General features: G+C 36.1%; 1 protein-coding gene across 6 annotated transcripts in view; it reads right to left on the bottom strand.

The window, feature by feature from the left end:
* Window positions 1-12,124, bottom strand: part of SMAP1 (small ArfGAP 1) — a 101,998-nt gene that overhangs the window by 45,061 nt on the left and 44,813 nt on the right. For 4 of the 6 annotated variants that reach the window (XR_012628040.1, XM_074861828.1, XM_074861830.1 and 1 more), the window contains exons 5-6: window positions 11,098-11,175; window positions 7,333-7,413 (exon numbers count right to left, since the gene is read on the bottom strand). Coding sequence is in view for 5 of the 6 variants with exons in the window: in XM_074861828.1 (XP_074717929.1) it covers window positions 7,333-7,413; window positions 11,098-11,175 (159 nt within the window). In the remaining variant the exon portion in view is untranslated. The remainder of the gene's footprint in view (window positions 1-7,332; window positions 7,414-11,097; window positions 11,176-12,124) is intronic. The other 2 variants (XM_074861831.1, XM_074861832.1) reach the window with 1 other exon arrangement.

The raw sequence follows: 12,124 nt of genomic DNA, 5'->3' as shown, positions 1-12,124 counted from the left end.
AAGGAATGAATTGCACAGTTTTGGGAAGAACCTAATTTGATTTGCCTTTCACCAGATTAGCATTAGAAGCAACCAAAGAACCCAAAACAATCTGATCTCTTCTATAAGACTGAAAAGGTATAATTAGAAATGTAAAACCAGGCTGGGACAGGTCCATAAAATGCAGACTGAGAAAACAAGAAGCCTTAAAACCCTTCACCCTCTGTGGGGGTAGGAGGCAGGGAAACAGGTTATCCTCTGTCTTATTACATACTCCTAAATCCTGAGCTTTAACTCATATCTACTTAGTCTGAATTTGTGAAAACAAGGACTGAGTACAAATAAAACTATGAATTCAACCAGAAGGCAAAACACATTCTATTTTTCTGCTCCTGTGATTAAACACTTGATTGCATATATAGCATAATTTAAATTTACATTACATTTTATTTAAGAATATAAAGGAAAAGCATTTAAAAATTACTCAGGCAAATAACGTTTAGAAATCTAGGGAAACATTAACAACTATTCACGTGATTTTGCAAATATATCATCAATATGGTATCAAAATAAAGAAAACATTTAGAATACTTACAATGTAATTCTGTATTTAAATTATTGTTCAGGTCAATATTTATGAGTCAACTTACTCCTACAACTTAAAAGTAAACACCTAACTATATCACTTCCACGAAACTGCTCTTTAAGTGGACACCAAAAAGTATGAAGCCTTTCATTCTTCCACACATTCTCACAATGCTACTCAGTTTTAAAAAAGTGAAGAACACTAGAGCACTATCTGCTCCAACTCATTTCTCCTTGTATAGATTGATTAGGATGATAATTTGGAATACTTTGAGTAAGTGAAACACATCCCCAGAGAACTAATGGGGACTAATAGTTCCTCTTGTTTCACTTACCGAGACAGGTTGTTTTTTATGGGAGTTTTAGCTGGTTTGGGGGAAAAACCAAACAAACCAAGAAAACCACCACCCTAATAAACTACATTAAGTTCTTCCTATTTGGGTAAATGAATATTTGACACATTGATTTTCCTATATGAAGGGGAAAAGCTGCTAATGTGATTTGCCTTCACTTTTATTTGAGGGGTTCTCTAGCACTTTTTAAATGAAAATAAACTTATGTCAGCACCTCTGTAATGCGGGCCATCTGGTGCTGGTTGGTACCAGCTGACTTGAGAGGCAGCAGTTTACTGTTATTGCTGAGTCTAAGCTGGCAATTTAGGCTCCAATTTGGGGAAGAAAAATAGCATTTGATATACTACTGCTGAATGATAACCTCTAACTGACCCATTCCTGTCACTTGAATCAACTCTATACACAAACAAGAGTCAATTTCAAACTCAAAATGCAATATAATAAACTAAACTCAGTGTCAAATAGTACTTCAGTTAATCAAGTTTAACCACTGCAATCTTTCAGAAACTTTCATCATCCTGATATGTTCAGCAGAATGAAAAAAGTCTTAACTTTGGATGTCAACATTACTTTGCAAAAGCACAAATAGTTTGTGGGGAAAAAAAAAAGCTTGTTCTTTACATCCTAACCATTTAACTTTACTATCCCAATACAACACATTCTTGTCTTAAAAGGGCTTACTTTCAATAAATTAGATGTGGTTTCACAGTAACTATGGCCGTCAATATGCAGTATTTTACAATGAAACCATCACAACGTTTTCATGTATGACTTCAACTGATGTGAAACCTCTAAAATAAACACCACAGAAAGCTACACAGTGCTGAACCCAAATACTTCCAAAGCGTTCAGTGCCATGGATTTAGCTGAACTTTCTAACTTTGGATATCAGAAATACTTGCCAATTTTTCCACAGACAGTTTTCCAAATCACTTCTGGTTTAATTCTAGATTGCTAGCACTGACACACATCAGGTTTTCTTAATTTAAAAACTAAACTATATAAAAAATTGAACCCTATAAAAATCTGAAAGTTTAGACATATGAATGTTCTCCCCTTTTACTTTGGGAGCACTCCAAAGCCTCAACATGTCATACCTAGTTATGCTCTTTTTGTCTGAATTTGTACTGCAGATGGACATAAAAAGATATGTCTTGAAAAAACCAAGAATTGTCCTAGCTGCTCTGAAATTCAAGAAGTCATTCATACAGCTCAGTCCAAGTTCTCTGTTCTAAATACTGCAATGCAAGTGCCTTTACTAAATAAAGTATTATTCCTTATACCATCTGATCCTTCACAAACAGAGTCTTCCTCAGTCCATTCTTTGCAGCTCTTGTTTATTCTTGGGGCACACAATCTCCCTCCCGATCATGTCCCTCATAGTCCTGATCCCTCAGCCCGAATGACCAGACTGCATCCCATCTCCTTCCTTTCTATGCTTCCTGTCAGTGGAAAACAGGTACAAGGTGGATGGGGTGCACACAGAGCCTGCTCCAACATGTTGCATGAAGAAACGACATGGAGCACACCAGAAGTGCTGCTCTGTGCTATGAGCAGAAACTCTACCTAAAATGACTGCACAGTTTAAATTTTAGTTCAGAAAACTACTACAAATCTTTGGTAGCTCCCTCACACACCAGTAGTATATGTAGATGAAGGCTACTAATTCTTTTTAAACTCACCAAATGTCTGTAAATTCAGCACATTCAAGTATCCAAGGATGAACAAAAATCCTACTCAGTAGACATACCAGAAATAAAAAGGAGTTCAGTGTTTTACTCTGTTCTGAATGTAGAACTTGTTCAGTCAGCTTAGGCAGAAAAGACAGAAAGAAAACCCACAACTGATTTGGGAAATTTCAGCAACTTCAGCTGTGCAAAAGAGTAATTAATAAGCAGGGAAAGCTCCTCAGCAGCTGATGAAAGGGTGGGCAGGATGATGAGGTTTAAAAAACAGGTATTAAAAGCCTAGCTGTTTATTCTCACCTACAAATTAAAAATTTTCATGTGTTACCATCAACAAAACACATAAGATTGGTGGTCAAACTACTGACCTTCTTCCCTCCCCACTACTGAAATGGGCTCTTAAATTATCAGATTTACTGTTTTAGCCAATTTAAAAAGTCTTAATCTTAATTGTGTGTACAGAACATCTAAAATTGCTTTCACTGCATGCCAGTCTGCCTTGTGCCATTATTCTTGCTACTGGACTGTAAGAAGCATTAAGAAGCATGCGATTAGCTCAGTTTGATTATTTATTCTTGCAATTCAACACATTTTTATATTGCTAAAATTCGCACTTCAGTTGCCTGCAAACAAGCTGAGCTTTGACTGGACATCTCAGCTGCACATAACCTGCCCTCAGTGTTCATGTCATGAAGAACTGTATAATTGCTCCAGCAGTTTTCTTGCAATTTTTTTTTTTCTTTTTCTCCAGAGCAACTGTAAAGATAAGATTATTTTAAGCACGAGCACTGAGGAAACCTGAGGTCTGTAACTGTGGAAATGGCATGGGGAGAGGAGAAGGATGGACCCCGGGTAAGCAATTAGGCTGAAAAAAATATTACACCTCCCAGTAGCTCATCAATGTCATTTTATTTTATTAAGAATTCTGCAGACCTGATGTGGAACATCACATTATTGGCTGCTTCCAATACAGTGCTAATCACTGGACTAGACTCAATCCATAGCTGACATAGTGAGATCTTGTTATATTACAAATTTGTTATATTACAAATTTTGTCACAGAAACTGGAATGGCCCAGAAAAAAGTCAAACAAGTATCCTTGCTACACACTGTTCTGCAGAAGACAACTCTGATCTTGAGGAAATTATACTCTACATCTGAAATCACTGTCTCCAACTTGAACATTCATAAAAAATGTTTCCCACAAACCCGCTTTAAAGACATGATGATGCTTACTGAAAAGCAATTTCAGTAAGAAAGCCCACTATTATTAAATCAGTTAAAATATTCTTTTCTGTTCTTTTTACTTATCAAAGCATGCTAATCAACAAAATATCTTTTATGCCATAATTACCCGACACGTTAACACAATATTGGAATAATACAGTTTACTAAATCAATGCTACAAGCTTTCAGCAATATCTGAAAATACAACAGAAATCATACTAATCGTTCAGCTTCTTAAAGGCTAAAGATCAGTTAAGTCACTGGAGAAAGGCTCTTACGTGGATGTAGGAGCAGATTAGTCAGTTCTATGAGGCAGAGATCAGAATATGAGAATTGAATGTGAACACTATTTTTTAGGATGCATATTATTGTTTTAAGAGCTAAGAAACTTAAACTCAATACAAGATATAAAAAAGAAGACACTAGGAACTTAAGACTTGTAGGAGTACATGACACTTCACAGAATCACAGAATCATCTAGGTTGGAAAAGACCTTGAAGATCATCCAGTCCAACCCTTAACCTAACATTAACAGCTCCCAACTACACCATATCCCTCAGCGCTATGTCAACCCGCCTCTTAAACACCTCCAGGGATGGGGACTCCACCACCTCCCTGGGCAGCCTGTTCCAACACCTAACAACCCGTTCTGTAAAGAAATGCTTCCTAATATCTAGTCTAAACCTTCCCTGGCACAACTTGAGGCCATTACCTCTTGTCCTATCACTTATTACTTGGTTGAAGTAATTTTCTTCCTCCTTCTCTTCTTCATTCAAAAGTTCCAGGGCCCCGAATTTATTGTGAAGGGACACCATGGAGGGTGAGGGAGGCTGAGAGATGATCTTCCTGCCTCCGTGAGCAGGGACCTGTTTCCAGACTCCCCCATCTCTTAGGTCCCCTCCTTCTGCCTGTAGCAAGAGGATGAGGGATTGCCTGCCTCGTTTGGAGCCTCCATTTGCTCCTGTTGCTTCATGGGTGCCAAGGTGCTACTCCACCAATCAATTTCCCTTTCACACTCCCTAATACTTCCTAATCTTTCGACATCTTCTTTGAGATCTGCCACCAGGCTCAGCAGGTCATCCAGCTGATCACAATGCACACAGGTGCTGTCACTGCTGCCCTCTGGCAGGATTGACAGGCTCAGGCGCTCCATGTACACTTGTACAGAGATGTGAAGTTTTCTGTAGCTTCAACTTTTTACCAGTTTGTCATTTTTTCCATCATTTTTGATTCTTCTATAGGATGGCTAAAACTCTGCTTGAATTACCTTAATACAGAGAAGTCTCAAAATTGTGGTAGAACTGCCAACTGCTTGGTCACATATTTTTAATTAACTTCCCAAGCCTGAAATGTCTAGACGGGACATATACCAGTGCCAGCAACAAAGGCGACTGGTGACTTCACATATGAAGTGTCCAAGGAATTCTCATATTCTGCTTCCTTCTCCATAAAGCTGAGAACTGGGATAAATAGCCATCTAGGGCTTGACGAAGTTGCTGAAAAAATGATACTACGGTCAACATGCCAGCATTCCCCTACTGATTCAACATGTAATATTTAAAACATCCTATAGACAGTCTCTAACTGAATGTGAAGTGTATCGTTACTAGTCAAACTAAGAAGCATATTAAAGTTTATCAGCTCCCTGAAGCAGAATCACACCGCAAAAGCATTACATCATTCCACATATAAAAATAAAACCTTTTGGTCCTCTATCTCACCAGTACTTTCCACTGGAAATGCAAGCATTTGATATAGGCCTCTTTCCTTTGTATTCTAGAAAGTGACTGCGATTTTAAAATATGTAAAGTTTACAGGCTGTGTCTAAAAATAGTTTATCTTGAATGATCCTTAAAAGATTTGAAAAGCCCAAGCTTAAAGAATCTCTTAAATTAAAAAGATGACACATAGATGAGTTCCATTTGAGCAATCAGTGCTGACACATTAATAATGAAATAAAATATGCTGCAGTATTTCAAACATTTTGCAGCTGTTACAACAGCACTGTTATCTAATGCAGATATATTTACCAAATTTCACATTTTGTAGTACAAGCATTTAAAATCAAAATACTTCTTTTTACTTGCTTAATCATTAACTGGTAATCTAATGACATTTCAAATGTAAATCTAATCAGTGGCATTTGAATTGGTTTTTATTTCAAGTATTAGGGTAGTCCCTCAGCTGTAACTATGCACTGTCATCTTTTCTCCTCACCTAACCAACTATTCCCAGCCATGTGAAAAGATTCAGGCATCCCTGCAAAGGGAAGCCCTCTCTCCCCCAGACCAGACCAAAGCTAGACCTTTGGTTTTAACAAAGTTAAGATTTCCACACCACAGCAATATTTTTAGCCTTTATAACTAAAGCATACTGTTCTAAGGATCAGAACATAACATTTAATTTGGCTGGACACCCTTCTGAAACTTCAATAATCAACAATTTTAATATTTTTATTGTCATCCCTAAATGTGCTTTAACCTCCTGCCATACAAATAAGGATATCCTTTTCCACTAGCTCAGGGAAGCTACACAAATTGTCATAAGTAAGTTTGCTTCTGCGCTAACTTATTCCAAAACTGCTTTCCAATTTCAGAAAAAAGATATTTGTATTGGCGAGGGGCTTTTTTCCCCTCCAAGTGTTCACATATTTTTGTATCTGTTTTATTATGCAAAATAAACAACTTCTATTTGAAAACTGAACTAGAAATACATCTGCAATCATAATGTATGAATACACAACATTTTTCATAATTGTAACACAGCACTATTGGGGAATAAACTGACAGATGGAGACTCCTATGCATTCTGTGGACTACACTGAGAGGGGACATCTGTCTTAGAAGAAATTATTGCATTTAATACTTAAATTACCCATTCCATTTTTTTTAATATTAACTCTATACAGAAGTGCACATGATTTAATTGTACCTACATTGCTAAGGCTGCTCATTATGCTTTAATACAACTGCATAAAGAAGCACTTTTACTGGTTGGTTTGTCATGTTTTGTGACATATCTAGTTGAGTATTTTCAAGTTACTGAGACTAGAGTTATTAATTCCATTCTGTAAATTATACACTTACATTTAAAATTAATTCATTTATGAAAGACAGTATTAAGTGACCATACAGCGCTCAATAAAACTGAAAATTTTCTGTGCAAGAATAGCAACGGTACATCTTAAAAACCTTAATTACCTGAGCTGAAATATTAACAAATCTTAACTCACTTTCCTCTTCCCCCAAACACATACATCGTATGGTCAACCAACCTCTGTATGCAAGCAACAGCACATGTAAACTGTTCATGTGGATTATCCAGATTACTATTCATACATATACACGCATGCATAAATATATAAATACACGCATATACACACACACACATTAAAAATGTCATTTTTTTCAAATCTTTGTACATGTCTAATACTATGTGTAATTTTTAAATAACTGGAGAAAATAGAAATTTTGGAGAAAAACTGGAGAAAAAGAATTCTTACCTTTTCAACTGCTAACTGTTTTGATGGTTTTTCTGATTCTCTCTCTCTTTTTCTCTCTTCTTTCTTTTTTTCTTTTTCCTTCTGCAAAAAAAAAAAAAAAGGGCATTTTGCTAGTACTCAATAACATTGCATTTGCAAATATAGTGAATGTCCACAGCCATAAAGAATATAAACAGAGATCTTCAGTTACTCCCTTTCAATTCAGTTTATGCTTCTATCTGCTGTTTCCAGAAGTGACTCATTTTGCTCAAACAGTACTACTAAAAATATTGTAACTCTGAGAAATCAAGAAATTCTCAAATATAGTACTACTAAAAATATTGTAACTCTGAGAATTCAAGAAATTCACTATTTCACCTGCTCATCTGTGTTTCTTCTTATAAGTAGAAGGAAAAAAAGGACCAGTGTTGCTTCTCCTAAGCTAAGCAGATCTGAAAACAAAAAACCATCTACAAGTACTTCCTGATCTCTGATAACCTCTATTGGTATGACAGATGCCAGTCTCTTTGACCAAAGAACTATAGTAAGGTAATTTGTACACAGCTTTCTGCAGAGAGTTACTAATTTTTAAAAGCTAATCTAGTAGTCTTAAAATACTCCTGAATGTAAAAAGTTGACTTGGGCCATATGACAGATCCACTGAGTCATAAGACATTAAGTTGTTCCAGAAAGAGAAAATGCAAGAGATCCCTTTACTTTGAATGCATCATAATGACATTACAGTTTTTTCATTTTAGTTTGGAATGAATAAATGGGGCGATATTACGGACCCAGTCTGACTGAAGAAAAGCATAAAATATTCCTTAAGGCATCACAACATACAGAAGATAGGAACTTTTTAGGTCAGCAATTGCTTTGACATAGTGTTAGTAGTGATTTTTAGACCTAGCAAAACATCTGCATTTACCTTGTACAACTACAGCATAGTACTAGTAAGTATACTTGAACATTAAAATGGATGGAACAAGAATCTACCATATGTAATAAAGGAGAGGAGACAGGAGCTCCTAAATGCTCTTTCAGCCACTAGACTTGGATCCCTTTGTTCAAAGCTTTGAAACAGCTTTGCTCCACAAGACACTATTTTTTATTAAGTTTTCCACTATTAGGAGAACGTTTGAGAGGTTAGTTAACTGTCCATGCAGCTCTAGTATTAAAAATAAAACAGATTATTGGGCTACAGGTTTCTGTCAATAAGGATTTTTTTTTTCTTTTTACCATCCAATATATATAATTTTTAAATCTGTGTAACATGACAGTTAGTTAAAATAGTTCTAACACTAAGACAGAGGGGTGTTTTCCTGGGGGTTTTTTTGGGGGGAAATGGGCATGGTGGGACCCAAGTAACACCTTCTTCACCACTTCAAATAATCAATTTTCGAAACTTTCACCATATTTACCAGATGATTTGGGGTTACTCAATTGAGGTTACTCAAGTCCCAACTAACCCCTGTGAATTACTTCATCAGGCATTAAACTGAACCCTCAGGTCCTAGAAAGTGAGACTATCACACCAAGCACCTGCTTAAATGTGGGTGTCACTCAAGCAATAGGAAGCAATGACCACAGTCACGAAACTGCAGAAAAAGGAATTTGAAATGTCTGTTCTGAAGAAAAGAAACAGAGACCAGGTTAGATTTTAGCAAACATTAGGAACACAGGAATGAGCACAGCAGTCCAAACCAGAGGTCCAGACTACACTGTATCTCACCTGTGGCAGTGCCAGATGTTTAAGAAAAAGTCTGTATGTCTAGGACAAGTATAGAGCAGTGTTTTATTTGGAGGCCATCATAATAACCTAAGACTTGCAGGCTTACTGACCTAAGATTACCAATGTGTAGCCATGCCTTTCAAACAAAGCTTAGCCTTTCTTTCATTACTGTGTCATCAATCCTAGTACCAACCTGTATTCTAAAGATTCTCAAAATCCTGTGACCATAATCATGTACTGCAAATATACTGCCAGAGCAATAACTTTTCCAAAAGCCTTTCATTCCCTGTCCTTACTCCAACCTCCCCAAGTTGAAGACTTCAAATAAACCAAATCTCTTCTCCTGTGGAAGCTTTTCTACATCTTAGACAACTATGATTTGTTTCCTCTCCTCCTGGGAAAGGTTGTTGGAAGTACCTTAAGTTTACTTGAAGTTTAAGTGAAAGTAGAGTTAAAGTTTTGCATAAGATCATCTTCAGGATGTCCCAATTTCTGGTTTAACTTCACTATTTTTTAAAAATATGTTTTGTTAGAGAAACATTGCTTCTAGAGGAAAAAGTATCTGGAAACGTTTATTCTTCAGGACTTCGAGAACAACAAGGGCTTTCAGTAAGTTTCGTATGGCAAACACTCCATAAAGGTGACCAAATATAAATAAATGCCTCTCATTGCCCTTAACAAATCCCTGACAGCTTCATAGTGAAAATATGAAGACTTAAAATAAACTCTTCGCCAGTGTTTCTGCCTCTACACCTCACAAAGCCTACAGGAACTCTCTCAGTTCCCAGTGACTTTATTTTCATTCACTTCATTTTCACTATGGACTTGAAAACCCATAACTCCTTCATCTTCACACTTCACAATTTCAATATGCAAGCTTTCTGCTTCAGCTCCATTAGATAAAAGTGAATTCAGACTAAATAAAAACATTTCTTAGATGCTGTATTCATGCCAGAACTTCAAGTGTTTCATTACTTGCAAAAGCAGTCAAAAAGCACTATGAAGATAATAAAATGAAACTGACTTTATACTGGTCTTAAATTCTAAGCAAAAACTATTCATTTTTTCCCCAAAGATTCATTTCTAACAACAGGGCATACTAGTTAACACAGAGGAGCTTTCAAATTTGAATTCATCAAGAGGTGGGTGAGAAAGGAAAGGTGAGTTCATTCTAAGTGGCTGCTGCTATTCCTGGTACAACTTAAACATGTCAAATTCACCAAGGCTTGTGGTCTAGCCCATGACACTGTCATTTAAATTTTAATTAATTTTTAAATATAGCTGAACTAAAATAATTTATAACATCTGTCCACATTTTCTGTATTTAGAAGAAAAAACCCCATGATTTCTGTTTAGATCATAAGTTATTTCATATACTGCATACAGTCTCAATTTAGAGTGAAGTATCCAAGAGTCTAACACTGAGCATTCACATTCTGAAAAAATGTATTTCATTATTGTTGCAAATTGTGACATTTACTGAAAATTCACACAAATGATGCCTCATCTGTTACTTGTTTGTGTGTTAAGCTTTTCAAAGGCCCTTCTAAACAGTAAATGTAATGTCAGCACATACACACATATCCCAGCTAGAAGGCATATTAAAACCAGTATGAGTTAAGAAAAGTGTCACCAAATTAATTCTGTATTTATCTCTAAGGAGATTGAACTAAATGGCTGAAATAGTACTGATAATTTAGATTCTGAAACAACCAAGTAATATAAAAAAAGATACCAAAAATTATTCCTGAGGACACAGCACAATGTCACTCATGCCCATTATCTGGGAATGAAATGGTGTTTCCACAGTTTTGTGACACTAAACCAGAGCAGAAACAGAATTTTGACATAACACCAAGAGGTAAAAATCACACACGTGCTCTATCAGTTCTTTTCATTTATCTAGCCCAGGAAGCAAGGAGAGAAGCATTTTAAATGCCTGAAGTATTACCAGCAATTCAAATTCTCTACTTAGCTCAGTGAAATTACTCTACAGAAGTAAACATTTGTGCAAAACAGTAACCTGACAAGAGTTACACCCTCAAACAATATACCTCTGCTTTGCTCTTCTCAGCAGCAGCTTGCAGAGAAGGAGAGGATGCCAAAGGCTGAGCAGCATCAGAAGAGGATATCTGTACAAAACAGAGGAAAGAAACGAGAAAGAAAATAAGCAAGAACAGCTGGGAAGGGAGGGAGCAGAGGCAGCTAAGAGACATGACTTTCATTCTATTTTTCCAATAATTTTGGGGGTGGGGGAAATATACAACATAGAAGAAACAAAAAGAGGAGACAAAGGATTTGTTGTTTTTTTTCTTTTTATCAGTATGATTTTTAAAGGAAATCTGTCAGATAGGAATGAGTGACTTACAGTGAAATTCACTAGAATAGAATGTAAGAAAATGAACCTGGATAAGATCATATCACAGGCCTAAGAAAAATAATTAGGTTTCATCCATTGTTCAATTTTATCCAGTGTGACTATTGAAATATTAATGTCCTGAAGCACGAAGGCACACTGTCCCAGAGGAGGGGGAGAGAAGAGAGCGTCTTTGTTCTTGTTCACTCTAACAGAATATTTTTATTAAGAGGAATGCAAAATAACTTTCAAAGTTATACGTTAATTAAAGTTCTAATTAACTCTTCTCTAAGAGCACTCTACATGAGTAAACAGCTTATGGTTAATATAAAGCCACATCCTAGCAGTAGGATGTCAGACCTTCCAGACAGGTGATACTCCTTTTCTAGGAATCAGTATGTAAAAATTGCTATTAGTATCACTAGACTTCCAGAATTATCCAAAAAGTATAAGTTATATATGCAACAGATGTGATTTGCTCAAGAAAATAGGATTTTTCTAAATGCATTTTCATACATCTTGCTATCGTATTTCTTTATGCATAGTTGATCACTTTAATGGAAACATTATCTTTCTATTCCCCTTACTACAAAAACTCAACTGAATTACATTTACCAAACATGTAGAAGACCTTCAGAGCTATAAAGCTGACACTTCTATCACCTCTACCATCTACAAGGAAAATTTAAAAACAAATGAAGCTATTACAGAGCAGGCCATTATGT

This window comes from Strix uralensis, chromosome 3 (assembly GCF_047716275.1).
Source record: "Strix uralensis isolate ZFMK-TIS-50842 chromosome 3, bStrUra1, whole genome shotgun sequence".
NCBI lineage: Eukaryota > Metazoa > Chordata > Aves > Strigiformes > Strigidae > Strix > Strix uralensis.
Note: the sequence above shows the minus strand (reverse complement) of the source record. Positions and strands in the feature narration are given on the sequence as shown.